Below are 17,555 nucleotides of genomic sequence, written 5' to 3'. Positions count from 1 at the left end.
AAAAACAACTTTATTGATATTTTGACCCAAATACCTATCCCCCCCCCCGAACATCTGACTCGAACACCCCTGTCCCCACCACTACCACTCTCCCCACCACTACCCCTGTCCCCATCACCACCCCTGTCCCCACCACTACCCCTGTCCCCACCACTCGAATAACGTAACTGTCGTGGTCTTGCAACACGCCATATCTACTACGTAAATCTATTCAGTTTCTAATTGATCAGCACACGTTGGTTACGGAAGAGAAATTTTTATCAGAAATTAATTGAACATAAAATTATAAAACAATCCCGGCTAGACAAAGGAATGCGTCACAATCTTAAAGGACATAATTTTTATGTTTTAGTTTACCAAAACAGACGTAATTGCTGTTCTTTTAAAGTCCGGATTGTTCAGTCCTTTTTAAACCGTCTATATGTGTTTTGATATCTTCGATACATATATATATATATATATATATATATATATATATATATATATATATATATATATATATATATATATATATATATATATATATATATATATATATATCGAAGATATCAAAATACATACATATGCATTTTTTTAGAACTGAACAATCCGGGCTTTAAAAGAACAGCAATTACTGTCAAATATATGAAATGGCAAAATGTTAAAACATGTGTCACATGTGCAAAACACGGAATAAATTAGTCAATGAAAGAATGAGTATGTGCAAGAAGCTGGCAGAAGAGTGTAGTCTTACCTTCTTTGGCCAGAAGACCTGCATGCTCGGCCTCCAGGTGTTCCAGGTCAATCTCTTTGGTTTCGTCGATTGGTGCCATTTGTCTGTTGTCGTAGCCGAAGATGAACGCACCTGTGTAGCCGTGTGGCTCTGTCCTGGTGCCGGACTTCCCTGAGCTGGTGGTGACCGCTGGTGATGGTTGGGATGGTGATGGGGATGGTTGGGATGGTGAGGGGGTGGTTGGATTCAGGGAGTCACGGGAATCCAGTTTGTTATTGTTGTTTTGGTGATAGCTGGTGGCGCCCCCGTTGAATGGGTGACCACCCTTGTGTTCAGGATTGTGTTTAGATTCCCGCGGGTCTTTGTGAGAATGGGCGTCTGTCGAGTCGGCCGCGATTGGGGTGGGAGCCGCGCCCTGGGCGGGGGAGGCAGGCATTTCCACCATCGACATGAGCCGCTGGATCCCCTCGGGCGCAACGTTGTGTTCCTTGACCAGGTGTTCTTCCAGTGGTTTCGTTCCCGCACACTCATGCCTGCACAGGGGGCAGAGGATGCATGGCGTCTCCGGCGCTTTCGTCGTTGTTGCTGGCGGAGGGGTGAGCTGGCGGTGGCCTGAGGATGCCCCGTGGCTGGCACGATAGTCCTCGCCGCTCTGTCGGGTGATGTCTAGCGGCTGACCGCTGCTGGGGCAGTCGCTGTTGAGCTCTGGACTTCCTGCGGTCAGCGGAGAGCTGCGGTTGTTTAGCACGAGAGATCGGCAAATACCTGAAAGAGATGGGAATGTCTTAAGTTATGACGGTAAAACAAATAGTCAATATCTTCTAAATACTTACATATGTAAATATATTTATACATACATACAATAATATAATAATATAAATTTATATATATATATATATATATACACACACATACATATATATCTTCAAATAAATACATACATATACACATATATTCATATACGTAAATACAATATATATATATATATATATATATATATATATATATATATATATATATATATATATATATATATATATATATATATATATATATATATATATATATATATATATATATATATATATATATATATATAATTGAACATGAAAACTAATAAAATAGAAAATTAGTTAATGTCCAGCGAACGAATATCCAAATTCTCCATTTAGTGTGAGTGAGAATTACACACACACCTTAATTGGAACACAGTGAACCATTCAGGTAAGTCAAGAGTAAAGTGAGACTGTTCAGTGTGAGATCTAATCAACGACACAGACAAATAAATAAATACAACAGGAACGACCGTTCAACACGTTCATACACTAATCGTGAATTGTGACACTGTTTTATTTATGCTAATTAGATGTTAATGAGGACTGTCGCATTGGCTGAAGAGTGCGGGTAAATAAGGGGAGGTAAATCCCATTACAGGGATAAGGAGTGATTTACTGAACGTTTCGCGTGTAGTAGATGTACGTTAAGATACCCGAGCTGAATTCACTGATTTCGTTACGCTTCAGTGAACTTGATACTGGTGGTTTTGGCTAAGATTTCAATAGAAATAAACACTTAGCATGTGCAGTAAATGTTTAATTCTCAACCGAGAATTTTGTATATATATATATATATATATATATATATATATATATATATATATATATATATATATATGTATATATTTATATATATCCCTATATATGTTTATGTGGGTGTAAAATATGTTTACATATAGCTACATTTTATTTATATGGTGAACTTGTTTTTCATTAATACCACTGTTGAATTTAACCATAAACGATATATCTAATCTTTTTTCTACATACTTTGCGGAACATATGCTATTTTTTTAATGACGGTAGTCCATTTCAATTACGATTTCATACACTAATTAATTGATCTTTGGTTCTAATATGTATTCACGTGCCCATTATGTAATGAAGATATAATCAAGTTAATGAAAGAAATGCAAATTGAAAGCTAAAGATGCGTCCTTGAAGAACGGCACGCGAGAAAACGTTGTAACTGCTCATCAGAAATTTTTAAAATTTACATTTGAATAAAACTTTTAGTTTACTGTAGAGAAAGTAAATATAAAAGTATAGAGCGCATTTTCAGAAATGAAAAAATGTAAAATGGAGTAAGCATAAATAGATAATTACATAGTTGAATAGTGCGCTCACTTATTTAGGTGATGCCCCCACCTTTGAAACATTTTGGGGGAGGGAAGGGGTGCACTTTATTATATTTTATATAAATTGTTCTGCTCTTTACGTTAATTAAGTTATATTTGTTTAGTTAAGGGCGGGCTTCAATAAAGGACGGGGGTAGTGGGGATCATGGAAGCCTTAACTCTTCAACTTACATCTTCTAATATATCTTCCCCCCCCCCCCCCCTCCTCACAAAAAAAAATAAATAAATAAATAAATAAAACTAGTTCGTTCGTCCATACAGACAAGAAATTAAAAATTCTTGTCGCATTTTTTGTAAATCTTTGAAAAGTCAATTAACAAAACATACGTGTCTCGCATTAAAAATTACATCTATTTATTTTGTATTTAATATAATATGCCTTTGTTAAAAAAATTAAAAAAGGAATGTAATAATAATATAATATAATAATTGAACAGATGTTTAGAAAAGCATCTAATCCTAAGCCACTTTGGCGTGTCGCTGCGACTGAATTATTACGTAAACCTGTGTGTAAACCACACCGAACTAAACATACATCTCCAACCTACAATATGGAGAAAACCTTCATAATGGCGGCGGTTCTGACGTAACGCTATGGGGTTTCCTGCATAACGTTCCATACACCCTTACATACAACAGCCAACAACTTCCGCTTCCAGTCCGGTCGATTCCAATTTTGTTCGAACTTTCATTATAATCGTAAAAATTGGCACACAGAAAAATAATAATCGAATCCTTGTTCACGCAAATCGGTGACGATGCACGGGTGGTATTAAAGATCATGTGGTATTAATGATCACGTGGTATTAATCATGACAATTTCGTCCGACCACGAGGGCTGTTACCCTCCCTCCCCTCTTCGATTATATTCCTCCGCTTTAATGTTTCGTCTCCTGAAGGTCATTACCATCTGAAGGTCATTACTTAAAATGAGCGCAGTTAAAATATTTAATAATCCCGCCATTCTGAAAACAAGCATGAGTTCTATCCGGAATGGAAGTTTAATAAACTGTGTACGGCAATTTTCTAGTGGCGTCTTGCCCTACAAAATCGCATCCAGCCTCGATTACAATTTCCGTGGATACAAGATAATTAAACATTAGTTCCTACTTTCGTTTTTCGTTTTTCTTTTGTTCAAGTTCGCGTTTTTAAAATGTCAGAATCGAGATCATCACGTGAGCGCCGCCATTTTGTTGTTGCGAGATTGTCACGCGCCGCTAATTGTGTGCATTATTTTATTTAGGCTTTGCGCCATAGCTATCATCCCGGGAACCATGTGACACAACACTACAACTTATAGAAACTTCTAAGCGATGATTTTTTCCACAGGATCAATAAAACAAATCTCGGGTGATTTTTTTAGCCTTCCGCTTGCGTTTGTCAAAAGTTTTGTGCGGACCCCCTTGAGAATTAAGATATTTTTTATAAACGATTTTCTTTAATTTAAATTAAAAACATGATTTCTGTTTCCAAAATAGATCGACTGACTTGTAATAAAGATTTTTCGGGTGTGTTTGTTATGTTATAAATAACTTATAATTAGCCTAGGATAAAACGCTTCCCCAAAAATATTTATTAATTTAAAAAAAAGTTAATTTATAAAAAAATAATAATCGGCGCCAACGTTTTCCTTTATTGTGGCAACGAAAAATAATTGCAATTTTGTATAGACAAAAAAAAATTAACTTAAAGTAAAAAGCACACGAAAAAAATCTTTACTACAAATCAGTTGATCTGATTTTAAAATAGAATAATACGCGATGTATAAAGTCGAAGTTTTACGGTAGTTCGTAAAATCAAAATCAGTATCCCTGGTGTGTTTCTAAATGTGAACTTGGAATCTATATAATGACTTCTTGCTCCGACAATAGGCACGGGATAAAAAGTGAAATTGGTAAAATTAATAATGGCGGGCAAAGCTAACGACGGAACAGCCTCTTTAAAAGCGCGTGATCCGGCGGGCGATTTCATCTCATTTAGGAATCGAATTCGGGTATCGAAATCACGGATTTGTTGTTAAATATCTCATCGCAGTGTAACGCTATGTCAAGCGCCGTGGAATCGATTGTTGATATTTTCTCCGAGAGAGATCGTACGACTTTTATCTACATGAGAAAGTTGTCGCCGTGGGCCATTGCGATACTGGGTAGATTAAAAATCCCGGGTATCGCAGGTCACTTTTAACGTCGGGGTAGGGGAAAATCTGTTATGTCATAATTATGGATATTATGCTAGATATCAAAGTAATTATCTTTCAAAAGGAACGAGGCACGTGCATAGCAATTATAATTTTATTTCAACTACTCTAGGTATCGATCCCGCCCAGGACCGAGCGCGCAGTCGTGACGCACGTACAAATATTTTTCGATTACGACGACGGTAGGGGTGAGGAGGGGTGGGGGAAGCATAAGCAGATATTAACTTAGCATTGATAGGTTTCGTTCCTGGTGATGATACCAAGTCGGTCGCCGTTAGACGAAATCTTCGACGAACTAGGATTCGATCTCAGTTCCTTTGGACGCTAGCTTTCAAATATCTACAAAGCTACTGAATCCTCCGTGCCAGGGCACTAACCCACTGGGTACAACAAAACTAAAATAAAACTTGTAAAACGAAACGCGTATTTTGAGCCTGTGTAATGTATCGATTTCATCAGATCGATGAGATTGTGGCTGATCTTAGCTCAAGTCTCCCCTCCCCCCTCTCCCCCAAACCGCCATAACAAACAACATATTAAAACCATGTTCTTTAAAACAATCAAAACAAAACACAGCAATAACAGGACGTAGATAAATTTAATTCCCGCCTAAAGTACTCATCTGGATGATTTTAAAGTACTCATCTGGATAATTTTTATTATTAAAGTGCATCTATTAAAGTGTGCATATCAAATCATATCATAACATATTGTATCTTATCTTATCGTATTATATCATTATATATATATATATATATATATATATATATATATATATATATATATATATATATATATATATATATATATATATATATATATATATATATATATATATATATATATATATATATGCGTGTGTGTGTTTACATATCGATAACTATTTACAGATATATATTATGTATATGATTATATATAAATATATAAATATATATACACATACACACACACACATTTATATATATATATATATATATATATATATATATATATATATATATATATATATATATATATATATATATATATATATATATATATATATTTATTTATTTATTAATTTATATAATGAGTAAACTTACGGCCGCAATTGATTAACACAGGAGCTCGTGTTAATGGGGAAAAAAAAGTTTAAACCTGTGTGATTGGTGTGTGTGTGTGTTGGCGAGGGGGGGGGGGATAAAAGTGAAAGAAAATCCAATTAATTAAACAATTCCCGATGTGTCGCTACAGATGTCGCCAGTGTACGAATTGTGTGCTCCAAACTTGTACTACTTGACACGGGCAGATAAGAATGGTTAATCGTGATTTAACTCCCCTGGTTTTGGGCCGCCTAGGCTCAATAGGGTTCAGGGAAAATACATCTTTTATTTGGGCGGAAGGTTGAAAGGAATTAGTGGCTGGAAAATACACGGCACGCAGATGCAACAGCAGACCTGACTGCGACAGGCCTCCTCGTTCATGGCTGTGACTAAATCAACAGTCTTAGGGACCAGAGGTGGCATAAACGGGGGGGGGGGGGGTAGTGAACCCCGCCCCCCGCCCTTTCGCGTGTACATTTATTAATTATGAAGGAACAGTTTGCAAGGGAAAACAATCATCTAATACGAGGCGCTATCGAGTTAAAAAAGAGGTTCTTAGGAAAGCCCCCGATTGTTTGTAGACCAGTGATGCCCAAAGTATATATATATATATATATATATATATATATATATATATATATATATATATATATATATATATATATATATATATATATATATATATATCTACACCAGTGTTTACCAAAGTATATATGGATCCACACCAGTGGTTCGTAAAGTATATAAGTATTTACACCCGTAGTTCCCAAAGTTTGACAGAAAACAGTTTATTTAGTTCTCGTGGTTAAAGTTGGTCGAAAAAATGGAAAAGAATTGTGTCGGTGGTAAATTGCGAACCACCGACTGACCGGTGCCACTGACCAGAAGTTTGAGAACTCCCACTCTACTCACCACACCAGTGACGTATGAACTCACGTGTACATCGACATGCTACACCCTGTACTGTACACCCTCTAAATTAACGTTTAAACTTGTTAATTAATGTTTATAAAACACAGCAGGCCCTGGGGCCGAAACATAACCGCCCTCGACAGCTTCCCGGTGCGGTCCTGCACCATTTTGAAACGGCTCCATCTGTTGCGCCGGGCTGTAATTAGCTCGTGGATTTCCAGGCAGGAAAAAAAGAATTAAATTACTATTTTGTGTAACTAGTATGAGTTAATCGCAATCAGGCATCGAACTTTTTGAAAGGACGCTAAAAGGGGCGATAATTTACTTTCTTGGGCGCGTACAAAAGGAAACGGACGCCGGTGGTCACAGCTGTAGAGTTGACGCATGCGCGGTGGATTTTATCCGATTGTTGTCTGCCAAAGTCCCAACTTTCTTTTCTTTGGTGGAAGTGTGTGTGTGTATGCATGTGTGTGTATGCATGCGTGCGTGTGTGTGTATGAGAAGGGAAAGGGTGGTGGTGGTAGTTTGCATTTACATTTTTAAAAAAAGTAAAAAAAAAAAAGCATTGATATGTATTAATCAAACCGTCACATTTCAAAAGATATCGGTAAAGATAAGTCCTATCCGTCTAAAATTAGAGATTAATTTAATCACACTCTCCCCTCCACCCAGAACCCCCACCCCTCCTCCCAGTCGTAAATAATCCCCCCCCCATGTATTCAATGCTGAACTACACATGAAACTTAAATGAAGATTAAGTCACGTGAAGATTAAGTCCCATAAAGGAAAGGAAAGACAACCTACAATAAAACGAAACAGACCAGGGAACAATATATGGCCTATAGTATTGATTACGTTCATTTCACTGTACACCGTTCTACATTGGGAGGGGGGTGGGGACGGGCAAGGGGAGAGTGTAGATATTATCAGGACTACACTTGGAATTTGATTAGAGGAAATTATGTTCTTTTTACGATATGCACTATAAAAGTCGTCCTGTTTATGGCATGTAAAGTTAGATAGGGAACCGAGTGATTATTTTTAAACATCTGATACTTAGTGAATTATATGGAGGCAAATTTGTACGATATATAGGACGCAGGACCAATGGGCTTTGAAATAGTTGGCAAATCAAATTGTGACGCAAATTATGTATGATATATCTAGGCTGAAAATATAATTGTTCAATACAAAATAAATGTAAATTAAATAATTAATTTAAGAGTTTTTAATATACTGGTAATTTCTTTCTCAGTATGGGTCATTTCTTTCTTCGTATTATTAATTTCTTTCTCTAACCTTTGTGCTTGATAGCGTTTTGATTATGGAGTAGAAAACATTAAACAAACTGTGTGCTTGTTCTAACGATGGGTTAGATTTTAGTCTAGGGTAGTTATAATGATTAAAGCTTATATCCGGGTATTATGCGATGTTTGGGTTAAGTATGCGCTAACAAGTTCTAAAGTTTTTAAAAATGCGTTAGCAGCTTTGGTGTTTAAAATAAGGTTGGATTTTAAATTGGGGTTCTAATTAAATTAATAAAATTGGATATAAAATTAAATTAAATTTATAATATTTAAAAAAATATATACTAGTGTACGATTAGTTAATTCGGAAAGATTTTTGCATTAATTAGCCTAGTAAATTAAAAATAAAAATAAAATTGTACCCGTGGTCAGACCTTTGGTCCTCATCTGTTGACAGCAGTCGGCTAAACTTAACATGGTGGTCACTCAATGTCAAGGTGGTCAGACAGTGTCCGGTTTAAACATCCGACTTTATGGTCCGTCTTGACTCAGTGTTCATTAAGTTATTAATTAATTAATCCATGATTTCGTCTTCAATAAAACACAGCACTTTCCTCAAATACACACGTGTTCGATTTTCCATACCATGAAAACTCAATCACGCAGAATTCGAATTCAAACGTTAATTCCGCAGCTCGCTTCACGGTATGAGCTCCCTACATTAATTTCCAAACGACACATTAAATTTGTAATTTATTTTCACGACTGGAGTCACAGCAATCCAAACATACAGCGTAGCCGTGTGGCCTACACAGATTTGAAAAAAAAAAACTGTGTTCAACCTGATCAACGGGTTAGACCCTCAATCAAGTGAAAACACGCTTTTGTTCAGCCGATACGCTCCCCCCACCCTCACGTCACCCGCCGCCTAACGCCCTCGACCTAAGCTTCGTTCTGTAATAATAAGAAAACTCTTTTATGACTTTACTGCCACTCGTCACCCAGACCATAGGATACTCCAACACACACCGGATTTAATGGCACGTCAGTAGACGGCTCGTCAAATAAAAGTTTTGTTTCATGAAAGTCATCTCCCTTTAAACAAGCTCCGTATAAAGTGGAGTGGAATTAAAACGCCTTTCACCTTCAAACGTTTTTCTCGTTACCCTTATTTTTTTTATCGGCGAAAATTTTATGGTCTACAAGTTGATATTTGATAGGACAAGTTTTCTGTTGCACAAAATAGTCTTTTTAAATTATTTCAAATATTTTAAAATAATTAATTCGAATTAATTACTCAAAGTAACAATACTTATGATCGATAGTAAATATTTAAGTTATAATGTTTTAAATAGTTTTAAAAAACATTTTTATTTCTAAAAAAAAAGCTTAACTTTGACTAAACATAGGACTATATATATATATATATATATATAATATATATATATATATATATATATATATATATATATATATATATATATATATATATATATATATATATATATATATATATATATATATATATATATATATATATATATATATATATATATATATATATATATGCGCAAAGTTTATTCAATCAAATTAATTAATAATTTTTTAACTCTATTATTAATTGCGCGCGCTCCTTAATCAAACACAACGAACAGTTTATCCCACAATTTCGAAATAAATATGACACAAACTTCTAATTTTAAAACACGGGAGATAATCGTAAAACAAATCGCATATAAACCTCATGTAAACACACACTTTATTTCAGTGTCCAGCAAGCCGACCACGTGACGAGGAGAAAAAAACAAACCACGACACACGGCCTGATCTAATAACGAAACTAGCTCACTGTTATCGATGTCGTGGCTATAAATAGAACACGCACGTGGGTCAACAAGATGAAGACTCACGGGTCAGGATGGGTCAGTGGCTAACGAAGACACGGACCAGCCAAACGGGCGTCTGCAGGTGAGGACGGAGCACATAAACAATAGGATGATCCGTCTGTCCTCACACATGCGGTAGGTTTGACTTATCCTGCACGAGCTAGGCGACGTCTTTAACCACAGGTAAGAGAGGCGAAGGACGCACGGTAGGGGCTGGGGGGTGGGGGATGGGAGGAGGAAATCACCCGCTCAGTCGGGATCTGTGACGGAGACAATGGATCGGATCGTCCTCGCGTTCTAGATGGTGAGGGGTGGGGGGGGGGGGGGGGGGGGGGAAGCGTGAGTGGGGGTGGGGGTGAGACAAATTGATGTAACTCACACAGGTGTAATTGTTTACTGTCCTTACACGCAATGTAAATGTAATGAAGAGAGGGAGGAGGTGGGCTTGGGGTGAAAATATCAAAGAGAGTGTTGGAAAATCATTGACCGACTCAGAACATTAATTTTTGTTTAAACACAATAGTAGGCCTACTTGAAAAAAAAAGCGAGTTACCGCCCTGTCAGGCAATGTAATGTAAAAGGGACCTAAATCATCACCAGAAAATTAAATCGTAAATACCTAATATAAACAAGCAGCTATTTTAATGGGTTTCATAAACAGTTCAGTAAGACGCGAGGTAGAAACGGATATGTCTGTATCTGCAGCACATCTTGTATCTGGCGGCTGATCTGGGGGGGGGGGAGGGTTTTAGTACCGGGGGACCCGGGTTTTGTTCTCGTGGTGACACGGGCAGGCGACTTTGTAAAGATGCGGATATTCTCGAGTGTAAAGTCACGCGGATTTGATGCGGTCACGTGACGTCGGATTAGAAAGAAACACCGAGAATCTTTCTTTAAAGGTGCTATCGATGGCAGATACTGTAAATATAATTGTAGGAACGCATATATATATATATATATATATATATATATATATATATATATATATATATATATATATATATATATATATATATATATATATATAAAGAGAGAGATAAGAGAGAGTATATTTCTACATATTCGCGTCAGTGTGTGTAAGAAAATATTAGTAATGGAGACTCACCTAAAGTGTCAGCACAGCGCTCATTTGCAGCGTTCTCTCTGGGATTCGAACCTTTCCCTATCGGGTCGTGCCTGAAGACGCTGTAGTCTGTAGCACTGGAGCTGCTCAAGGAGCTTGAAGCAGCCGTGGTGGAGCTGTGGGCTGGGGGTGGAAGACTTTTGCTGCTCACCTCTCGCGGCACGTCCTCGCACGTGCGGTCGGCCGTGTCGTCATCGACTGAAAATTAGACGTCACGGGTTTTGTTATATATATATATCCAATCAGAACAACAATAAGGAAAATAAAAACACGGCGATCTGATGAGTACAATCGAGACAACAATGGAGGAAATAAACGTACACAAGCAATCGATACCAGTAGCGTGTGGGAGAGACAAAGTCGCGCCTAGACCTCGACTACTCGTTTGGAGTCGGCGACTAATTTAGCCCCCGGATTGATCTCGGTCCTTCGCCAGGTTGCGCCTCGCTAATTGCATGTCAATGCGGCACTTGTGTGGTAGATGATGACGTGCGGATCTCGGGGCCGCACGAGGGGCCTCGGATTTGTCACGACATCTAGGGGTGAGGTACATGACGTCATCTCCCAGTTAGCCCCCCCCCCCCCGTCCCCTCTCTGGCAACATGTGGTAGAGAGTTAAGGGCCGTTGGGTGTTGTTTCAACCCGGAGCCAATCGTCAATATATACCACATTACAGCTACTCAAATACAGCGTGTGTGAAAAAAAATATCTGATATTGACTGGCGGAAATATATTGCTTGCTAATTAACAATTAGTCAGACAGAAGGCCTGTACGATTGTTCCTGTTTATCGATTGAGTTAAACTCAAATATCTGATTTTTTAATTAAGTTGTAGGTTATTCTGCTCGTAGATAGGTTCTTGATAGTTGCATTGGGAGAGGTGAGAGACCAATCATGTGTTCCTTTTCAAACAAAACATCGTTGCCTATTTTTTTCTTAAACACAAGCCATACAGATTTTTTACTAAACAGACAACTCAATCTATTTTTTGAAACAAGCAATTCAGGTTGTTTAAAACAGACAAATGTGCATATATTTTTACACAAGCAATTCAGATTTGTTTAAAAATAAAAGTTATGGAAATGCTACAAATAATATCAACACTTTTTTAAAGTTTCGAGTCTAAAAACGTATCAGAGATTGTAAGATTTTAAAAAAGTCTGATTGAACAGGAAGTTGATTTAACGCCGATGGGCTGGTTACTTAAGATTAAGTTCCAAGAAAAATGACGTGTTATAATGAAATCATCGGAAGTCTGGAAGAGTAAATAATTTATTGCTCTAGCACTGTATTGACTTAAGATAATAACTGCCGGGAATATATTAGGGACAGTTGAAAAAATGTAGGTCTTCAAGGCGGGTGTAGGTTGGGAGAGGGTGAGGTGGTGATGTGGGAAGGGGGTGAGGTGGTAAAGTGGGGAGGGGGTAATGTGGTGATGGGGTGTAGTGGTGAGAGGATGAGGTGGGGAGAGGATGAGGTGGGGAGGGGGGAGTGTGGATGGGGTGAGTTGGGGGAGCGGGTGAGGTGGTGTGCTGGTGAAAAGGTGAAGTTGTGTAGGGGTGTGGTGGTGGTATTGTGAGGTTGGGAGGGGTTGAGGCAGTTACGGGTTGAGGGATGGAGGGGTGTGGTGGTAAGGTGTTGAGGTGTGTGTAACATTTCTTGGAATATCTTTTTATAGCCAAACAATCAGACCCACTGATAATCTGTCGGGTTTTATCAGCCCAGCTAAAGACGGGGTTTGTATCTAAGGCAAGTTGTACCCCCACGATAAGATTAGTACATTCTAAGTGCACTATTCCTGGCAGAGAAGGGGGGGGGTCAAATCAGCTGTCACAAATTTAATTAAATAAATTTGACATGAATTTAACAAAACGACGTGTAAGGATTTATCAAATACAGATGCCGTAGTGATACGGATGTTACATAAGCAAGTTGCATCAACTTAGTCAGTTAAGAATGTTGAAGAAAGCAAGTCACGTCAACTTAGCTAAGAACGTTGAAGAAAGCAAGTCGCATCAACTTAGCTAAGAATGTTGAAGAAAGCAAGTCGCATCAACTTAGCTAAGAATGTTGAAGAAAGCAAGTCGCATCAACTCAGCTAAGAACGTTGAAGAAAGCAAGTCGCATCAACTCAGCTAAGAATGTTGAAAAAAGCAAGTTGCATCAACTTAATCAGTTAAGAATGTTGAAAAAAGCAAGTTGCATCAACTTAGCTAAGAATGTTGAAGAAAGCAAGTTGCATCAATCCTACCCGTGGGTGTTTGTGAAAGTTGCTGAAGACGTAAGGTCGAAGCCTTGGATTAAAATTTGAAGACTGCATGTGTGACAGCCGGACTAAGCAGCTAGTTTGCATAAAGGCACGCGCATAAATCTATCGACTTTTTTCTTTCTTTCTTTAATGATTGAATACGTCATAGCACGCTCATCGCGGAGTTTTGGGTTTAAGGTTATTGGGCGTAAACGGGAGGGGAGGAGGTGGGGGTAGGCACGCGACCGCAGTGTGGCAGTCACAGAGGGTACACTTTTTAAACATCCACGTGGCATTATCTTCATTAGAAAAGCTTGGATCACATGTGGTAGATTTGTATGCGATCGATTTAAAAAAATATTTAAAATTTTTTTTTTAATCCCCGCCTATCTTTAGTAAAATATGGCGACACCCTTTAGAATTAACTAACAATGCCCTGATTTCAGCCATGTTTTTTCCCCCTCTACCTAATTCTGTATTTCAAGTAAAAAAAAATCGTTATGAATAAATCTGCATTTTATAATGAAATCCATAAGATTAATAGCAGACGATCAAATAGCCGTATCCAAAAGTATCTATCCAATCCGTTAAGTTCGATATGAAAAGTCTTATTTAAAAAAAAAATTGTATTGATGGTGATTTGTTTAACAAAGGGGTGGGGGTGAAGGGCGGGTGTGTGTGTGGGGGGGGGGGGCTACTAGGCTGTGCTTGCAACAGATTGGCGGATTAAAGCGAATACGTTTCTGATTTAATCAATCTTCTCTAACGAAGAAGTTAGTCATATCCCTTTATCCCTCCAACTGGGCTGGTTATCCGTATAACGAAGATTTAGTCATATCCCTTATCCTCGCAGCGAATATTTTTTTAGTCATATCCTATTATCCCTAAAACAACAATGCTGGTCATATCTTTTCATCTTCATAACAAAGACATCAGTAATATGATTTATCCTTATAACAAAGACGTCAGTAATATGATTTATCCTCAAAACGAAGATGATAGTCCTATCCCTTGAGGATTGTAAAACATGATAGTCATACCCCGATATCTTTGTAAAATAAAAATCCGATTAATACAACTAGGTGTCGTTGGGATTCCAATGTCCTCTCCCCATTTGCCAGCCCCCCAGCCCCCGTTGTAGTGTAGATTGTAGTGTAATGAAGCTGATGTGTGTTCACCGTTTACCAACGTTTTTAGTGCTAGTTCTGGGTAGTAGTCTAAAATATAATTTTAATTAAATAATTTTACGTATTTATAGCTGTATATTTTAATATTTTCTTTTTCGCATCTCCCATGAACGTCCGCGCTTTAAAGCGCCACATTAACAGACGCACATGAAACAATTCACGGCCATAGTTGTCGTTCGTGATCAGGTTCGACCACACAGGACATGCAGGACAATTCAAAACTGCGCCAATAAAAAATATTAACATAATGCGAATAATAAAAGTACAAAGGCTACAAAAAACTTGCGTTTTAGTCTTGTTCCGCGTTCCCTCAGAGTGCAAGAACTCTTTTAACTCAGATTAACCAGTTCGCGAACCCAAGTACGATTAGAGCAATGTATCCGCCCGCTCAAAAAAAAAAATTCTTTGTTTCCAAGTTTCCGTTGTTTTAATCCAGCCCCAGAAATATTACCCCCACCCTCTTTCATTAACACCACCAACTTCAATTTCAAATTGCCTCATTACCAATTATGAAATGGTAATCTAAAAATCTATGGCAGACCAGTACGCCCATTTGCGCGCAAACTCCACCGAAGCAGGCGCGGAGGGGAGTGGGAGAAAAAACAATCAGACAGAGACAAAGAGACGAGACGGGTGTCATTACACGCGAAACAAAGACACAAGAAAATACAAGTCTTTATAGAGGGAAAAAAATAAAGGAAGAACAGATTAGAAAATAAATTACCAAGACGACTAAAAAGGAATTATTTCCACTTAAATTTCGAAAGGAAAACAAATTAATTAGCAGATAATGGAAAATTAATTTTGTAATAAGAAAATAAAACAAGGGAGAGAATCCAAGAGGATTGTTATTTCATGTTGGTAAATATTTGCGGATATTTTTGTTTTTACTGTTCCATTGACGTGGATCGATGTCAATTGTTACACACATTCTAATACCTTTTAATTGCTTTAGTTTAATGAGTCAGGCTCGGCCACAGATGGTTTGGGCAATTAGCGGACGTTTGACGAACGTTGTATTTAAGTATTTAATACTCAGGTTATCAACAATACAACACAAGGTAGGGAGGGGCTGGGGGGGGGGGATACCACTACCCAGAAGAGAAATAATACACACGTTTTGATGGAAGTTAACAACTGGGGGGGGGGATAAATGGTAAACTACACATGTAGTTAGTTAAGGTCACGCAAATATGAAATAAAGGCATCTAAGGATTTACTGACATACAGCACATAGCACCATGTGATTAACATCCAGCACATAGCACCCTGTGATTGACATCCAGCACATAGCACCCTGTGATTGACATCCAACACATAGCACCCTGTGATTGACATCCAGCACATAGCACCCTGTGATTGACGTCCAGCACATAGCAACATGTGAGTGACATCCAGCACATAGCACCCTGTGATTGACGTCCAGCACATAGCAACATGTGAGTGACATCCAGCACATAACACCCTGTGATTGACGTGCAGCACATAGCACCCTGTGACTGACATCCAGCACATAGCACCCTATGATTGACATCCAGCACATAGCACCCTGAGATTGACATCCAGCACATAGCACCCTGTGACTGACATCCAGCACATAGCACCCTATGATTGACATCCAGCACATAGCACCCTGCGATTGACATCCACCACATAGCACCCTGTGATTGACGTCCAGCACATAGCACCCTATGATTGACATCCAGCACATAGCACCCTGTGATTGACGTCCAGCCTGTGACGTCCAGGTGAGCTAGTCAGTTACACGAGACGTCCATATCTCTCTGCACGAGCGTGAAGTGTGAGAAAGAAATTTTTTTCTACCAAGGAGTTTGGCGCCGTCCCGTCACCCCTCCCCATCTTCGTCCACACACACACCCGGCTGCCGTGAATCGCGATACTATCCGGCTACTTTTACTACCGTCTGGGAGCGGATGTTGGTGGAGATGTCACGTGGTCTGAGCCCACTGACCGCCCCGCCGAGACACTGACCATTAAACCCACTGACCCCTAGAGAACCCACGTGACCAGCAGGACCAATCAATACACGGGCATCTAGCTGTACGGCCGTAAACAGAGAGTGTAAACAAACGTGTCCAAAAAAAACAGAAGACAACAACGTGCTTCCACTTCACGAGTCGCTTAAGCTTTTTGGTCAAAAAAACAAAACAAAAAAAAACACCAATATATATATATATATATATATATATATATATGAATGAGCGAATGCGGATGTTGTACTGTCCCACTTTCCAACCCGAGTTTAGCCTCCACAATGAAAGAACCGCTGGACTAATTAAACACCACCTCTTTAAAACATTATCGTGTCTTTTGTTCTTGTACATAACAAAAGACAATAGATTTTTCAGTATTTAAAACAAAAAAACGTCCATCTTGTTGATCTACTTTAAACAACACATAGTCAAAATACCTTCCCAACCCCCAGTCCGCTTTTCCGTGGAAATTACCAGTTATTAAAACTTATTATACTTGTAACTGGTGTAATTGGAAGAGATTTGAAACTCACCAATCAAATGGCTCCTTACAGCAGGACCAGAAAAGTGCACATTTCATTCGATTCACCTCGGAGACGATGACGTACGCGCAAGAGCGGTAACTCTGTAATGATACCTATCAAAGAGTTTTTCCCCCTGAATTTCAATTGTGGTAATTGCCGGGCTAGGGATTAGTAATTTACCACATATGCCGCCATTTGTATTTACTGTGTATACCACTCCATCTCGCCCGTTGGCTAGGGACGGGCTTA

The 17,555-nt window shown here is 38.4% G+C and overlaps 1 protein-coding gene across 1 annotated transcript in view; it reads right to left on the bottom strand.

Annotated features, from left to right (window-relative positions):
* The window catches only part of LOC131935439 (zinc finger homeobox protein 4), a 61,881-nt gene that overhangs the window by 17,829 nt on the left and 26,497 nt on the right, over positions 1-17,555 (bottom strand). The window contains exons 2-3 of the mRNA XM_059291838.1: positions 11,336-11,551; positions 734-1,477 (exon numbers count right to left, since the gene is read on the bottom strand). Of these exons, the coding sequence (XP_059147821.1) occupies positions 734-1,477; positions 11,336-11,551 (960 nt within the window). The remainder of the gene's footprint in view (positions 1-733; positions 1,478-11,335; positions 11,552-17,555) is intronic.

The sequence above is a fragment of the Physella acuta genome, unplaced genomic scaffold (genome assembly GCF_028476545.2).
Source record: "Physella acuta isolate Inbredline_101_S28 unplaced genomic scaffold, ASM2847654v3 ptg000144l, whole genome shotgun sequence".
Taxonomy (NCBI): domain Eukaryota; kingdom Metazoa; phylum Mollusca; class Gastropoda; family Physidae; genus Physella; species Physella acuta.
This window is presented reverse-complemented; position numbering and strand designations above follow the sequence as displayed.